This window comes from Vulpes vulpes, chromosome 9 (genome assembly GCF_048418805.1).
Source record: "Vulpes vulpes isolate BD-2025 chromosome 9, VulVul3, whole genome shotgun sequence".
Lineage (NCBI taxonomy): Eukaryota > Metazoa > Chordata > Mammalia > Carnivora > Canidae > Vulpes > Vulpes vulpes.
Window position 1 is genome coordinate 16,942,757 of NC_132788.1, and position 16,688 is coordinate 16,959,444.

At 38.5% G+C, this 16,688-nt stretch overlaps 1 protein-coding gene across 3 annotated transcripts in view; it reads left to right on the forward strand.

Moving 5' to 3' along the window:
* The window catches only part of PPP3CC (protein phosphatase 3 catalytic subunit gamma), a 106,834-nt gene extending 91,504 nt beyond the window's left edge, over nt 1–15,330 (forward strand). The window contains exons 11-15 of one of the 3 annotated variants that reach the window (XR_011994156.1): nt 1,139–1,220; nt 1,813–1,910; nt 8,042–8,071; nt 9,208–9,531; nt 9,630–15,330. Coding sequence is in view for 2 of the 3 variants with exons in the window: in XM_026007944.2 (XP_025863729.1) it covers nt 1,139–1,220; nt 1,813–1,910; nt 8,042–8,071; nt 9,208–9,434 (437 nt within the window). In the remaining variant the exon portion in view is untranslated. Of the gene's footprint in view, nt 1–1,138; nt 1,221–1,812; nt 1,911–8,041; nt 8,072–9,207 lie in introns of all 3 variants that reach the window. The other 2 variants (XM_026007944.2, XM_026007945.2) reach the window with 2 other exon arrangements.
* Nucleotides 15,331–16,688: the final 1,358 nt, after the last annotated feature.

Consider the following 16,688-nt stretch of genomic DNA (forward strand, 5'->3'; position numbering starts at 1 on the left):
AACTATAGACTTTTGAGAAATGGAAAATGCTAACAAGAATTCTGTAATTTAATACTGTCATGCTACCAAGGATGTCTCTTCTGAACCGATAAAGATAGTAGCCTGCTTCTTTCATTGCATTTCATTTTGATTTTTTTTCTCTCTTCCATGTCAACTTAAATTTCTCTTGCCATATTTCTATCTTCATCTCCTTGTTTCTTGCTGTCTCTTCTCCCTGAAGATCACTACATTTCCAGCTATCGGAAAGGTATCCGACTAAAATGTGCTAAGAGCTTAATACCCGCTGTCTGTCCCACCACAGCCTATTAATTTTATTAGACCTTTTTAGTTGTAGTTGAATGATTTCAGAGAGGCTCTCCATCCTCCCTTTCTGTTTTAGTGTAAATGTTTTCTTTGTGCCTGCTGTATAATTCTGCAGAATATTGAGAGCTGAAGGGGCAAGGAAGGAGAGGCCATGTTTCTCTTTCTGACTTTTGAGTGCGGTCACCTGGTGCATGCCTGGACCTTGGCTTCATGTGTGAGCTGTTCCCTGAATCTTAGATGAGAAAAGGCCATACAATGTTGTGGTAGCTTTTTTAAAGAAGCCTCCATCATAACTGATATTGCACAGTTGTCTATGGTAGGAAGTAACTCACTGGTGTGTGAGTAAGTGAGGATTATAGAATGAAAGCAGCCCTCACTAAACTGAGGAGAGCTAGCTGTATGTTTGCCTGCAGAAGACAACTGCGTGAATCATCACTTGCCCTTTGGCAGGCCAAACCCTGCATCCTGAGGTGGCCCACAGCATTCTCAGAAGAGATCTTTGCTGTAGCAGCTGTCTTTGTTGACATGTGTATGTTTCATTCTTTGCTGTGCTCTGCATTTCAGAGGCCACAAAGAAGTCCCTACCTCTCGTAGGTCCATCCAGTCTGTCTTTGTTGTGACCCCTCCATTTTTTCATCTTGTTTTCCCCCTTAGGTTGTTTTTTTCTCTTGCTCCTTAGAACTTTCTGGGATTTTTGTTTGTCTAAACAAACTTAGGCCCTGATTTCCTTTTCTAAAACAACCATTTCTTTAACTTAGAAAGAGACTTCATCCTGCATTTTTATCATCAAACCTGTTAACACATTCTTTTAACTCACTGATTCTTTGTATTGAAGGAGGCACTACAGTTCGAAAGGAGATCATCAAGAATAAAATCAGAGCTATTGGGAAGATGGCACGGGTCTTTTCAATTCTGCGGTAAGGATAAATCTGTCATTACAGTGTGGGATCAAGGCATTTTGAGAGACAATTAGAAGTTGATTTCAGGACAGTTTTTTTTAGAATTGGAGTTTGGTATGATTGGATAGGTCTTCAGAGCTGAGTGCACACTAAATCTAACCGATATGTTAAAGTGACTAGAAATGCTTTGGCAAACATTCATTGGACACAAGCTTAGATGTAGTGAATGCAGTGACTTACTGTGGATTCTTGGAGCCAGATTGCTTGTGTTCACATCCTGGCTCGATCTCTTCTTAGCTATGATTTTGAGCCTCAGTTTCCTTGTCTATAAAAGTGTGATAATAACAAGACCTGCTTTACACAGTTATTAGGAGGATTAAATGGGATGATATATGGGAAACATTTAAATAGTTCCTGGCTATTGAACCTGCTGGTTGTTTAAAATTGGAATATTTACAGAAAGCATCTTTTTCTTTGGGTCAGGGAAGGGGTAGGAAGAAGGAGAACCTGTCCTCCATCTCTGTGCATCTTAACTTTCCTTCTAGTATCTTTTAACTGCTGAGTGGTAGACATCCTGGCATTAATGTAGGGCTTTCACCTTCCTTTGCAGGGAAGAGAGTGAGAGTGTGCTGACTCTTAAGGGCCTGACACCTACAGGGACACTCCCTCTAGGTGTCCTCTCAGGAGGAAAGCAGACTATTGAGACAGGTGAGTATGAGAAATACTCCTTTTATGGAAGATGTGCTCCCATTACCCAGCAGTCAACAGAAAATTTAAAATTAGGGCTTCTTTCAATAAATGATACTAGAGCAATTGGATATCCATGTGAGGGGAAAGTGAATCTTAACTCTTCTCTCTATATACAAAAATTAACTCAAAATGAATTATAACTTAAACATAAAAGGTAAAACAATAAAACTCCCAGAAAAAAATATGGAGAGTATTGAAGTAGATAAAGAGTCCTTAGGGCACAAAAAGTAGTAACCTTAAAAAAAAATCAATTAAATTTCATTAAAACTGAGAATTTCTATTCACAAAAATATATGATTAAGAAAGGGAAAAGGCAAGCCATTAACCGAGGGAAGATTTTTTGCGATATGTCTGTCTGACAAAGGGCTTAAATTCAGAATCTATAAAGAACTATAAACTCAAGAAGAAAAATACAACTACACTTTATGCTTCACAAAAGAGGGTATCAAAATGGCCAGAGAGCATATGAAAAGATGCTTAATATAGTTACTCATCTGGGAAATAGACATTAAAACCACAGTGAGATACCATTATATTCAGCAAAATGGCTAAAATTAAAAATTCTAGGGCAGCCCTGGTAGCCCAGCGGTTCAGCGCTGCCTTCGGTCCAGGGTGTGATCCTGGAGACCCAGGATTGAGTCCCATGTCGGGCTCCCTGCATGGAGCCTGTTTCTCCCTCTACCTGTGTCTCTGCCTCTCTCTCTGTGTCTCTCATGAGTAAATAAATAAAATCTTAAAAAAGAAAAATTCTAACAATACCAAGTGCTGGTGAATTTGAGGAGAATAGAACTATATACATTGCTGCTGGGCGTGTAAATTGGTTCAACCACTTTGGAAAACTGTTGGGCAATAAAGCAAAACATTATAGTACCCTAAAACCCAGCAATCCCAGACCTCGTATATCAAGGAGAAATAAGTGCATATGTCCACCAAAGGAATTGCATAAGAATGTTCACCATAGCTTTATTCATAATAGCCCCAAACAGGGGGAAAAACCTAAATGTTCATCAATAGCAGTATAGATAAATGTGTTCTGTTTATACAATGGAATATTACACATCAATGAAAAAAATTACAGATACATGCAAAAACATGGTTGAATCTCACAAATGTTATGGTAAACTAAAAAAGCTAGGCAGAAAAGGGCACAGACTGTGTAATTTATAGGATGTTCAAGAATAGACAAACTAGGGGCACCGGGGTGGCTCAATTGGTTAAGCATCTGCCTTCAGCTCATATCATGATCCCAGGGTCCTGGGATTGAGCCACATGTCGGGCTCCCTGCTCAGTGGGGAGCCTGCTTCTGCCTCTGCCTCTGACCCTCCTTTTGCTCGTACTCTCTCTTGCTCTGTCTCAAATAAATAAAATCCTTAAACAAAAAAAGAAAGGGGGCAGCCCGGGTGGCTCAGCAGTTTAGCAGTGCCTTCAGCCCAGGGCCTGATCCTGGAGACCTGGGATTGAGTCCCATGTTGAGCTCCCTGCATGGAGCCTGCTTCTCCCTCTCCCTGTGTCTCTGACTCTGTGTGAGTGTGAGTGTGTGTGTGTGTGTGTGTGTGTGATGAATAAATAAATGAATAAATAAATAAAATCTTTAAAAAAAAAAGGAAAAGAAAAAGAAAAAAGAATAAGCAAACTAGCTAAATGGTAATAGAAGCAGAATGACACTGTTGGGAGAATATTGACTCAGAAGAAGCAGAGGGGACTCCTGGAGTAGTGGCGATGCTGTATATTTCACTATCTGGGTAGTAGTTACATAAGTGTATTCATACACAAAAACGTTTAGATATTGGTGCACATGATATGTCTCATATATTTTTTTTTTAAGATTTATTTATTTTAAAGAGAGAGCACTTGAGCCAGGGGACGGGTAGAGGGAAAGGGAGAGAGAGAATCTCAAGCAGACTCCCTGATGAGTGTGGAGCCCATGTGGGGCTCGATCTCATGCCTGAGATCATGACCCGAGTGGAAATCAAGAGTCAGACACTCAACTGACTGAGCCATGTAGACACCCCACTTAATGTCTTATTTTTGGGTGTTAGAATTTCTCAGAGAGGGAGTTTGCCTCTGCCTGCCAGCCATATCCTATTCCAGTGCCACAGTCACCTACCTATCCAGTCAGTGTCAGTACTAAAAAGCTTATGGATGCTGACTTGTAAGGAGAGGGCTTTATGGAACCCTGTAATGAAGAGATCAATGTTTGTCAGAATAGACATAGATGTGGTCAAGCAAGGCAACTAATTCTAGGCACGAAAACTGAAGTTGAAGCATTCACAACTTAAACTAGACTTTCACTGCTTTTATTGGCCCCTTATTTTATTACATTGTTTTTCTTTTTTTTTTTCCTTGTCATACCATTACTTATAGGAATCCTTTGCTTTTTGTGGAAAATCCACTGATATTAATAGGAACAAGCCCCTTTTTCCCCTTTCCTTTTATAGGATTGAATTGCTCCTTCTCTTTCAAATTAAATACTGGAATATTAGAGTTCAACTATTTGGAAGGAGGAATGAACATTTTCTCCTTGGAAGTACATAACTATTTTCTTAATTTCTTTAGTTTCATAGAAAGGATCAGTAAACTACTTCAGGTTGAAATTTTTTCTCTCAAACAAATGTGCAGTTTCTTATAAACAAAATACTTCCATTACTTTGTTTGGTAGTCAGTCATGGGAGCTACTCTGAGAGTACTTCTGACGAGGCAGGTTGGAATTAGTAGGAAATACCATGGATAAGGAAAAAGGGAATGTCTATATCTTTACTTGAAAAGTTTTAGAAACTTGCTGATCCACAAAGTTGTTGTTTTAATCTGCACCTTGAAAGACCAAATCTGGGATGAATAATGAAGAGAATTGTATGAATGTGCTATTTGGAGATTTGTTTGTAATCTTTGGTCTGTCTTTTGTTCTCAGTCCCAAGTATATAGTTTCTCTTCATTCCTAATTGGAATATGAGTGTTTTAATAAAACTAGCATTTTTATTGATACTTTTGAAATTGATAGATGTCTTCAGGAATGCTTAAGAACAAAACTAAAGTTGGAGCCAGCTTTTTAGAGCTTCTTATGTCTCATTGATTGACAGAAACTGAATTTATTTTGTCGTTTTCCCATCACTCAGTTTTACAGGTTCATTGGCAAACTGGAGCATTAGCTAAAAAAGACCTTTTATTGTTCTGGTAACTCTACTTGGAGAGCTTTCAACCAACAGTATCCCATATGGCCTTATGGGATTCATTCATTTATGTCTTAGCTTGTTCCAAGAGGGATTTGAGTACGTTACAGTGTACATATAACACAGTGAAGTAAAATAAATATGCTTGGAATTGGAGCACAAAGGAAAACAAACAAACAAAAAGCCAATAGATAGTCACAGATTTTACTCCCAAGCTTCCTAGTACCGAAATAAAGAGGAGTGCCAAGAACTGAATGAGATTCACAAAGACCATAAAATAAGAAACAAGTGGGTAATAAATTGGACTACATCAAAATTAACATTTGTGCTACAAATGAAACCATCATCAAGAAAGTGAAAAGACAGGACGCCTGGTTGGCTTAGTGATTGAGCATCTGCCTTTGGCTCATGGCGTGATCCCAGGGCCCTGGGATCGAGTTCTGCATTGGACTCCCTGCAGGGAGCCTGCTTTTCCCTCTGCTGATGTCTCTCCCTCTCTTTGTGTCTCTCATGAATAAAAAAGTCTTTTAAAAAAGAAAGTGAAAAGACAACCCATAGAATGGGTGGAAATATTTACAAATCATACATTTGATAAGGGACTGATATCTAGAAAACAGAAAAGAACTCTTATAATTGAATAATAAAAAGACAACCCAGTTAAAAAATGAGTAAAAAAAGTTGAATAGACATTTTTCCAAAGACATGCAACTGGCCAACAAGCGTGGGAAAAGTTGCTCAACATCATTAGATATTAAGGAAACACATCCAAACAACGAGATACCACTACATACCACACCCAGAATGGCTGTGATCACAGATAGTAACAGGTGTTGGTGAGAATGTAGAGAAATTGAGACCTTCTGGTACCCTGCTGGTAGAAATGTGAAATGGTGAAGTATTTTGGAAACCAATCTGGCAGTTCCTTAGATCAGTAAACATCAGTTGACCTTATGACCAACTGTTCCACTTGTAGTTGTATACTCCCCAAAATGAAAATGTATCCACACAAAGACTTGTTCACAGCAGCATTTTTCATTAGAGCCAGTAGGTAGAAATGGCCCAGATGTCCATCACCTAATGAGGTGGCTATTCACACAACAGCATACTCTTCAGTCATAAAAAGGAAGGAATTACTGGTACGTGCTTCAACATGACTAAACCTTAAAAACATTGTCATTTTCCCATCATTACACTAAGTGAAAGAGGCCAGTCACCAAAATCACCCTCTGTGCAATTGCATTTATGTGAAATGTCCAGAGCAGGCAAATGTGCAGAGACAGAAAGTTGATTGTTGGTTGGCTCAAGGATTAAGGGGAAGGGATATTTGGGGTGATGAAAATGTTTTAACCATAGATTGTGGTGATGGTTATACAACTCTAAATATATTAAATCATTGAACTGTACACTTTAAACAAGTGAATTTTATGGTAAGTGAATTATATTTCAGTAAAGAAATATAATAAATATATATAAATTAAATATAAACAAACCAGTTTCTCAGGTTTTTTTGTGACTGTTTCTTATAATGCCCCTTAATGCAGGCTAGTATCTTAAAACTCCATGCAAAAAGTAATTCTAGAAGGACTCAGAACAGTGTAATACTAGTACACATTTTACCACATAGCTTTTAAACTCTAATTAGACCAACAACCTGTATACAATTTCAGGCTGTGCTTTGTTCTTCCACTTTGTAGCAGCAGCAGTGATGTACTGCTTGAAGGCACTATCATTTTCTTGTAACAGTTTATTTGTTCTATTCCAGGAGATTAGGAAGGGTGTGACATTGCTTTACCACAGGCCCACATACGGTGGACAAATTCAAGCACTTGATAAGTTGATTCCAAGTTTCCATTTTTCACATTGTGACAGGAGGTTAATTGTCAGTCCTCCCAGTTTCTCCTCTCTTGTTATATAAAACCTCAGAAACAGTAAGCTATACTGCTCATTATTTTTCCCTGACTTCTTGTAAAAATTTGTTACTGAAGGAACTGAGAGGGTTCCTCTAATAGGATCTTTCTTGCTACAACCTGTAACCTTTTCATATATTAGGGTTTTTACTGTTTTAAAAAGATGATGCAAGGAAGTTTACCTCCTGGCACTAATTTTTAAATTGCTTCCTTTCCCATCACTGAAGGAGAAGGCTCTCTTAGTAATTGACCCACTCTCCTGCACAGTGAATGGAAGCCATGTATGGGTTGGAAATGTCAGCTTCTGCTAGATCTCTAATCCCAAATGGTACATGAATTTGTATCCGGTATTGAGTAGTTTTATGTCTTTGCCAGTTTAGTATTCTACCCCTGGACAAGAAATAACCACTTACTTATAACCCATTTTTCTCTCCTTCCAAATGCTAGTCTGTTATTCGAAGGCCATTCTCTTTTTATTAGGTAATTAAAAAGGACAGTTGGACCCTACCCTACATAAATTGCTTATGAGCAGTAAGAAGTAGTCTTAAATAACCATTTTGAATAGGACCCAGCAACAGCTCATTGAATACCATCTGAGCTGTTAGAAACTAAAGAACAGTTGTAATGTTAAATTACTTGACTCAACTTATTTTGATATGTGAATGTCAAGACGTAAATTAGCAGCTGGCTATTTAAAAATGAGGAAAGCAACATAACTCTTGGTTTCTTATAGTCAGCTTGACTGACCTGTTGTCTTAGCTATAGATGCTATTAGCTAAAAAAGTTCCCATGCCACCTGAAATGTTAAAAGTATCAGAAACTCTCCCCATTTCACGTTTTCTCCCCAATTTAGTTTTTTGTAGTAATCCTCACTTCTCTAACTAGTTGACTTTTATTATGGATGGGAATAGGCTGAGGTGGGAGCCTGGGATGTCTGTGCTGGCAGCAATGCTGTTGGTTTACTCACTCTTTTTCTGTCTTCATTTTTGCATGCCACTGCTCCTGCCTCTTACAGCCACAGTAGAAGCGGTAGAGGCCCGGGAAGGTATGGCCATATTCCTATGATAGATGTGATCATGTGTCTGTCTACTAGTTTTAAGAGCTTTGTCAACATCTGAAATCTTCTATTATTGCATCACCAGAAATGTAACAGTGAGAAAAGGAATAAATATTTCTAGGCATGCTCACAAAGTGTTTCCTTTGTGTCCTGTATTTATGTTAATTTACCCTCTCCACAGCTAAAGGCCTCTGGGCTCTATCAGTTTTAATGCAATGGCTGAAGCTTAAGCAACTGGTCACGAGGAATCAGGTAGTTTAATCCTGTAGCCCTTCCATAGAGAAGTGACTTCTGTGTGATCACTAGAGACTCAAACAGGTCAGCCTCTTTATCTAATGATTCTGAGGGATATCCAGAGCAGAGGCACAATTGGACAAGGATTTAGTTGGATTCATTTCTGAGGTTGCCCTAAGGCAGTTAGGCTAAATTATCTGTTTCTATGAAAACAAATTTCAAGTAACAGATCATCTATGAATCCAATAATGGAAATCATTGGGATTGATAAACTTGTGTTATTAATTTCATTGTTTTGTTAAGTAAGGTGGGTTCAAAATAGGAATGCCTTTCCTTGGTGATACAAAAGTTCAACTAGAAGGAAGACATCCAGAAGCTCTTTTTTAGATGCCTTTTAACTTATATTCAGCCCCTGGTTGTGCAAGAGCAAAAGCTGTCCTTCTAAACAAAAAGATGAGCTCTTTTATTACTTTTTTTGTGGTCAATATGGTGTTTGTGCTAAAGTCAACTACTCTGTTGAACTTGTTCTATTATTCTAGTGTTGTCTCTTCTCTTACATTAAGCATGTTTCAGGCCCATAAGAAACTGTTTCTCAAATGTATTGAGGTTAAGAATGAACTTAGCCATTTGTCAGGTATACTTAGACCATGATTAATTGTATTGAGCTTCCGTGAAAATTAACTTTCTCAGTTTCGATGGCCTTATCGGCCTTAAGGAGGCAGTAGCTTCAGATGAGGCTGAATCAAATCAAGTCTTGCATATTACTTTCACCAGATATGTGCTCCAACCCTTCTTTGGTTTTCTCTACGAGGTTGCTGTATGCTAAAGAAAACTTTAAGCTTGTTGCTTTGTTGTCTAATCAAGCTCCTCCCTTTCCTGTTTTTCTGTAGCCATCAGAGGGTTTTCGCTTCAGCACAGGATCCGGAGTTTTGAAGAAGCCCGAGGCCTGGACCGAATTAACGAACGGATGCCACCCCGAAAAGACAGCCAGTACCCTGATGGGCCAGTGAAATTGGTGGCTGCTGCACAACCCAATGCTGCGCATAGGAGCGACAGGGGGAGAAGAGCCAATAATGACACAGAGCCCTGCTGTGGCACAGGTGGATCCAAAACCTAAGAACGAATTTTATTTATTTATTATTGGAAAACAAAACAAAACAACTTTAACAACTTAAACCTGGAGGTGCATTCATAGTTCACTCTGCATTTATGCTGTAAGAAAGGTGACCATTTTATAAATTGTTTTTAATTTATGTTTAATATATATAAAAAATACATGTTTTGTTTTTCCTTTTTTTCCCCTAATTTTTAGGAACTGATCTGATTGTCTGATACATATGTGAAGTTTTGTGCTACAAAGGAACTACAACTACAAAGTTTTGTGCTTCCCCTAATAAAAGGGCCTTGGAAACCTCCACCCTGGGTTTCTGACTTGAACTAGCTAGCCTTTTCTCTTGTTCTTTTGGAAGGTGATATCTTTCATTTCAGACTAATAAGACTTTTTCAAACACAAGAAGGTGTTTTTCTTTTCCCTTTCTACGGGGTGCCATTGAAAAGATTGTTCAGATTTCAGTGGCTAAAACTTCTCTTCTTATGGAAAACTTGATTAGAGTAGAACTTGTAAGTGAATAGCCCAAATCCAGTGATTTGAAGGCCAAGGAGAATGTTTTCCATATAACCTACTTTCTTTTGGACTCTCAGTTCTTTTAATATGTTCTAGTAAAACAAAATAAAAAGCAATGAGGGATTTTCTTAGAATTACTCAAAATTTCTTCTTCCAACCATGGGCATAATTGGTTTAAAATTCCCTTAGAACTTGGGAGGTTTCTTAACTATTCCCAAATCCTTTTGCTTTGATTTTTGAAGCCCAGGTGATTTACCCAACTGCAAAGGAAGCTACGTATCTAAATATTTTATAAATGCCCTCTGTAGAACTTTTGACAGTAAGAGGTATTTATGTCCTTCTGTGCAATTGCATCAGCTGTTGTATCTGTTCTCCCCATTGTCCTTCTATTTTTCTATGTCAGCGTTTCAAAACTGACTAGAGTAGAATGATCCCTTGATCCCCTTATGAATTCGAAGTCTTTCTAAAGGGCATTGGATGATGAGGATTTCCTATTTTCTGTATCAATTACTGGGATGTTTCTCCATCTTTAAACACTCATTAGGTTGAACTGTATGTCAGTCTCCATTAGCATATTTTGGAATACAAAAAGTATTCAGACACAGTGTTTGAATAGCCTTCTCTTACTTTTTCAAGTAACAACCAGTGAGGCAAAGAAATTTTGGTGATCCTTGGGCTCCCATTTTTGGTTTAGTCTGGTCACAAGTGCTATGTCATAATTCTCACTGGTCAGCTTTGCAGTGAATGTGCATGTCTGGGCAATACTACACCAAAGTGATTATTAACAAAATTCTTAATATCATTTGGGATGTAGGAGTCCAGCATTGAAGCAAGTATCTCAGACGGTAATACTTAATGTTGTAAGCTTTAAGGACACCAGAAACCTTTCTCAAAAAACAAAAACAAGACAAAACAAAAAATCCACACCATTTCACTAAAAAAATGAGGATTTAGCCCATCTATCTCTGTTTTCCTATACCTTTTGCTATCAGTTCCCAATTTATGACAGAGATCAAAGCATTTTAGGGCTTGGAATCTGGTGACATGTATTGCTCTGTCAATAATAAAAAGATAGGAAGGAGATGGAGGAAGGAGATAGAAGACCTCTTACTGGCTTATGAGTAAAACCTGTGAAAGGAGGGAGCTAAAGCCATGAGTAGTTATCTTTTACTGATCATCATTTATTTATACTCTAAGAGGGAATTCATGACCTGAATAGCCTCATGCTCCTCCCTCCCCCAGTCCCACTATAGAAAGGACCACTGTTTTGGAAATCTCACCTAATATGAAGGTCAGTCCACATGACAGGTTTGATGGATGGGAGTCCCCATCCCTTTCTCCTTTTCTCCTAGCTGAGGCTGTTATACATACATAACCTGCAGGTAGAAACCACTCTTAAGGGCTTCAATCAGCAGGCAAGTACACTGAAATAGTTATTGAAAATCTCTACAAGCAAAAAAATACTGTTCTAGTAAAAAGGATAGTTATTTAGGAATGTCTTCATATCTTCTCAAAAACAACTTATACAGTAAAGCAAGTCTTCTTGACAGAGGCATGGCAAAAGACCTATAAATACAGAGAACAAACTGAGGGTTGCCAGCAGAGGAGGGAGGGGAGTGAGAGATGGGCAGAATGGGTGAAGGCAAGAGGGAGATACAGGCCTCCAGTTATGAAGTAAAGAAGTCATGGGAACAAAGGCACAGGATAAGGAGTACAGTCAATGATACCATAATAACAATGTAACAGGCCAAGATGGTAGCTACACTTGGGGTAAACATAGCATAATGTATTATCTTTTCATATTACTTAACTTGTATATCTGAAATGTAACATGTGTCAACTATACTCCAAGGAGGGGGGAAAAAAAAGGATGTATTTTACAGGTACCCTGTTAGCTGTTAAGGGATCAGCCAGAAAGATAGGAAGTGATGATTCAAGAAAATCAGAGTGAGTTTATTATAAAGTGACAAGGAAGTTAGGTTTGAAAATTCAAATTCTGTTGAGTTCTAAAGGCAAAGATATTTCTTATGTTCTGTAGAAAGTTGGGGTGTGTGTTTCAACAGTTTAGAAAATTGCGTATAAATGTGTGTCTGTGTGATACAGGTAGCTTCTGAAAGTAAGACCAACAATCTATACTTTCATCTGTATTTGCACCTATGACTCAAGATGGGTTTAGAAGGCCTGAGCCTTGAGGATCTATCTACCTACCAGATAGATTATGATAGGTCTATCACTATCTAGATATCTATAGATTACATCTATGGATAGTGATATCTATAGATAGTGGTAACAGACTATGATAAAGTGATAGTAATAAAGACTGATAACAGTACTTTTTCTTCACTTTAGGCTTCATTGGAGGGTTTGTTTGTTTTCAAAGATTTTATTTATTTATTCATGAGAGACACACAGAGAGAAGCAGAGACAGGCAGAAGGAGAAGCAGGCTCCATGCAGGGAGCCTGATGTAGGACTCGATCCTGGGACTCCAGGATCACACCCTGAGCCAAAGGCAGATGCTCAGCCACTGAGCCACTCAGGCATCCCTTACATTGGAGGGTATTTAATATGTTTTCAAATATTTTAATCTAAACAGTAGCTCCCAAGATGGCTGGTTACCTGTTCTGGGTTTCCCTTAGGCCATCATTTCAAACACTTTAACTGCTGTCAGAGCTTTGCTGTATCTCCATTTTCAAAGCCTCTTCTATTTTATTAAATCTTACCCCCACGTTTTAAAGATACTAAAAATATTTTTCTCTTGTTCTCTACTTTAAGATCCATAGAGACCTTATTTTCTTCAATTCCTCTCATCTAGGAGGAAAAAAACCCACTTCTTACATCCGTTCCCTAGACATGTTGGAGGACATGTCTATTTTACTGAAATATAGTAAGTTTTTGTATATTTTACTGAAATATCGTTTAAAAACATACTTCCCAAGGACCAGTTTTTCTGGCTTTTTTTAACATCTGCATCATAGGAAATTTCAAACTGATCAAATGACTTTTTTTTTTTAATAAAATGTAAAAACTCATCTAACACAAGCTTAAAATATACATCCTTTTTAAATCTCTGTGTTCTGAATATTTAGAGCTAAAACAACCCAATAAGCCAAGGGTGTGTGTGTGTTTAATGGCATGCTAAAACAAAAGCAGCCTCAGTTTTCTTTTAAAACCTCAAGGCAAACACTCGGTTAATAGGGACAGACATTGCTGTTTCACTGGCCTTTTGTGACTGGGTACTGACCTGCAAACTGCAAAGTGAAAATTGTGAATCGCCCTCCGATGGGCTTGATCTGGCTCCTTGTGCAGGGGTAGAAGAATCAGACTCTCCGGGAATATCAGTAGTTCTCCTATACTTCTATATTTACATTGTCTTTTCTGTTTCTACACAAACAGTTGCAATTCAGTGAAGCAAGTTCTTGTCAATAGCAGACAGACATCCTAATAACTTATCCTAATAACTTAGGTATGACTTCCTGACACTGTTCAAAATAGGAAAGGAAAAATCCTTTTATTTGTTTTGCCAACAGAATATTATTATTCAGTGTCATTAAGGAGCAAGGGTGGGATTTCTTAAAATCAGATAACTTTGGGGCCTTTCGGCTTTGTCATTGTCCCATATATCCTCTTCTCAGTAATTTTAAAATACAAAGTTTGAGGCAGCTGCTCTTCATAAGAAAAATAATATAAACCATGCTTACGTGATATATAGCTGGGCTTACATGGTCATTACTAGTCTGTCCAGCCTCTCAGAAGGAATAAGGCTAAAATCGCTTCCCTCCACCCTCCTGTTTTATGTATATAGTGTAGCTGATTGCCAGAATTTTTGACTATTTTATCTATAAATATAAAATTCAAGCTCTTGAGAATTAACTAAGTTAAAATGGTTTAGGAAGAGCTTGCCCCAGATTGACTAATTTATAAACTTTTTCTTCATATTATCAGGTTTTTTCTCCAGTTTTTATATTGAAAATTATTTCTGAACCCATAAAGACTTGTTAAGACATCATTCTAGAATCCCCAATATTTATTGTAGTTGTTATAGTAACAGTGGAACCTAAGTGTTTTTCAGACATTATTCAGCTTTTTATACCTAGGCAGGAACAATTTCAGAGGGAAGGTAAACCCAAAGCCCCAGTTTGGGAATGAGGTTCCAATTTCCTAAATCATTTGTGGTTATAGTGATGGATACCATTTTGTCTGGCACCTGGTCCACATCTTTCCCAAAGCCTCTATAACAGGGAGTAGAGGGCAGCCTGGGAGACCTCATCAAGAGCCAGAGGAGGGTCTGAATGACCTGGAGGGTAGTTCCAAAGCACTATGTTGCTACAATTCCTCTTCAGCAGTAGTGTGATCAAACACTCATAGGAAAGTCAGAAGAAAGAGCAGATGTATATAGAGGAAGAAAGTTGTGTAGTCGAAAAATAGGGCTGTTACTCTTGAGTTGTGCAGAGAACTGTTAACAGTAGAGCTTTGTGCCGTTGCCAGAGTGTGAAAGAGGGAACCTGTGTTACTCTGAGACTCATCACCTGCCCTGCCTATGTCTAGCCAGCCAAAGTGAATGGGGCCAGGCTTAGCTGCCTTCATCTATGCAGTCACAAAGGTAAAGATGATACTGGCGAGGATATTCCCTCCCGGGAGGCCTTGGCCTCACGCCCCAGCAACCTTGGCAAGACTTGCTAAATAACACCTTTGTCTGGGACAGGGTTATGCATCTTCCCCTCTTCTACACCCTCATGACAAGTCAAGGTGGCTTAAGATCAAGAAGCAAGGACAATGAATGTGGACCATCCCTCTGAGCAACTCTAAAGTAGGGCCATGCACACTGCCTTCCTGTAAGTTCTTGCCCCAATCCCGTTCACTTCCTTGACATAGCTGTTTCCAAATAACATTTTGTGGGGGGTTTTTTGCATGTAAAACTGAAAGTGCATGTAATAGGGAGGAAGCCTACCATAGATTTTGATTTGCGGCAATAAAGATAGGTTTTTTGTGTCAGAGAACCTTTTTGAAGATGTCATCATGAATGCCTTACTTTTCCTTTCTCAGCGCACTGTGACCAATAGTATTTTTCCCAATGGAAATGTTAGCAGGCATTTTCCAAGAAAGCATCCCAGTTTTGCTTCCTAAATGAGGCGGTCAGACATAAATTAGCTGTAATGTCATTTTTTAAAAGGCCTTTCTGAATGATGGATCATTTACCTATGCTGAGAGATTTGCTTTATCTTGCTTTTGGTTATGTGAAAGAAAATGGTGGAAATGTTATTTGTTGGCAGAAATTAACAAGTCTTTTTTGTGATCAAGAAATTAATTTGTTAAAACTTTCTTATTGTAAATTGGAAGTCATCTTAAAAAAAAAAAACACTGTTAAAATTAAATGATAACCTTATTGGCTTTCTGTGTCTTTATTTCCTTTATTTCCTGGTAGAGGCACTTATATTTGGCTCTTACCCGTTTAATAATTCCATAAACCAAAGGAAAGTCTGGTGTTTGATGTCTGGTTTCTGATAAAGGAATCTCCTCACAATAAAAAAGACCTCTTCTTTTCCTTACCTCTTCAGCCGTTTCTTGAGTTTTAAATAGGCTCTGGTGACTGCAGTGTTGCCTCTCCCACTCAGAATCTACTGCCTTGCCCCACCCTCTTCCCCCGGCACTCTGCCTACCACTAACTCATGCTCCAGTCCCAGCTCCTCCTGTGGCTTTTCTGGTAGAGGCCACTACTTGTAGGAAAGGAAGAAAGAATGGAATGTCTTTCTTCTTTAGTTTTTATCTATCTTACAAAAGATAAAAATAATTTTTATTATAGTAACTTAATAATTGCAGATGATCCTAATAATAGGCATGAGTTCTATCTTGGGAAAAGTCACAGGAGCCAGAGAGGCATTGAATATGGGGCTGGACTGACAAGAAAAGGGAGTATAAGACCAGCCTTTTGATTCCTCCCCAAAGTAAAAATAGCATGAGGTGCTGTGGATTCACAAGGAAAAATAAGTAGAGTATTGAGGGGAGAGAAAGCACCCAGGGTCCAGAGGATTTTATCAGTTCTGGCAGAAGAGGCCAGACATCAGGCCTCTTAAATCCAGGCCTTGCCAGGCCTGAGTAAGGTAATTTCACTGCAAGTATAGCCACAGCAAGGGCCACAGAGTTTACAGGCCAGAAAACAAGCCCAGCTTTCTAATTTCAAATAAGCTGGGTATGCATTTTGGGATCTTTGTTATCCAAATAGTGTCCTGACTTAGCAATGTCCTTATACCTCAGCTAAACCATCAGTAAAATGAGGCAATGTTTGCCCTTATTTCCAGAGCTGTGAAAAAAGTTATTTAAAATCCTGGAAATTAAGAACTAAAGTGCAAACTCATATTTACCTCCCATTACATGTAGATTCAATCCCTACCTTCTTGCCTGCTGTATGTAATTATTTGGTCTTCCTGGGTTTTCTATTGTGACATGCAGGTTTTAGAAAATTAATTTTGGCCCAGTAGATTAGTAACTTAATGGCAAATTAGACAATCTTTTTAATGTTGATGCAGTTTAGGAGAAGGTTCGTCATAGAACTCAAGGAGGGGAAGACAAGGTTATTCTTTGTTTGGAGGCCAGTAGACATCGTGAAGTCGTGCTCTGATCGACAAATCAGCCCTCTTATCTTATCTGTTTACCTGTGCTAGGGAAGAAGGTTGATGCAGACCTAGTTTTCCAGCCCCTGCTCTGTGTGCCCGTCTTTGTGGCTGAGTTAACTTGGCTGGGTTTTCCCT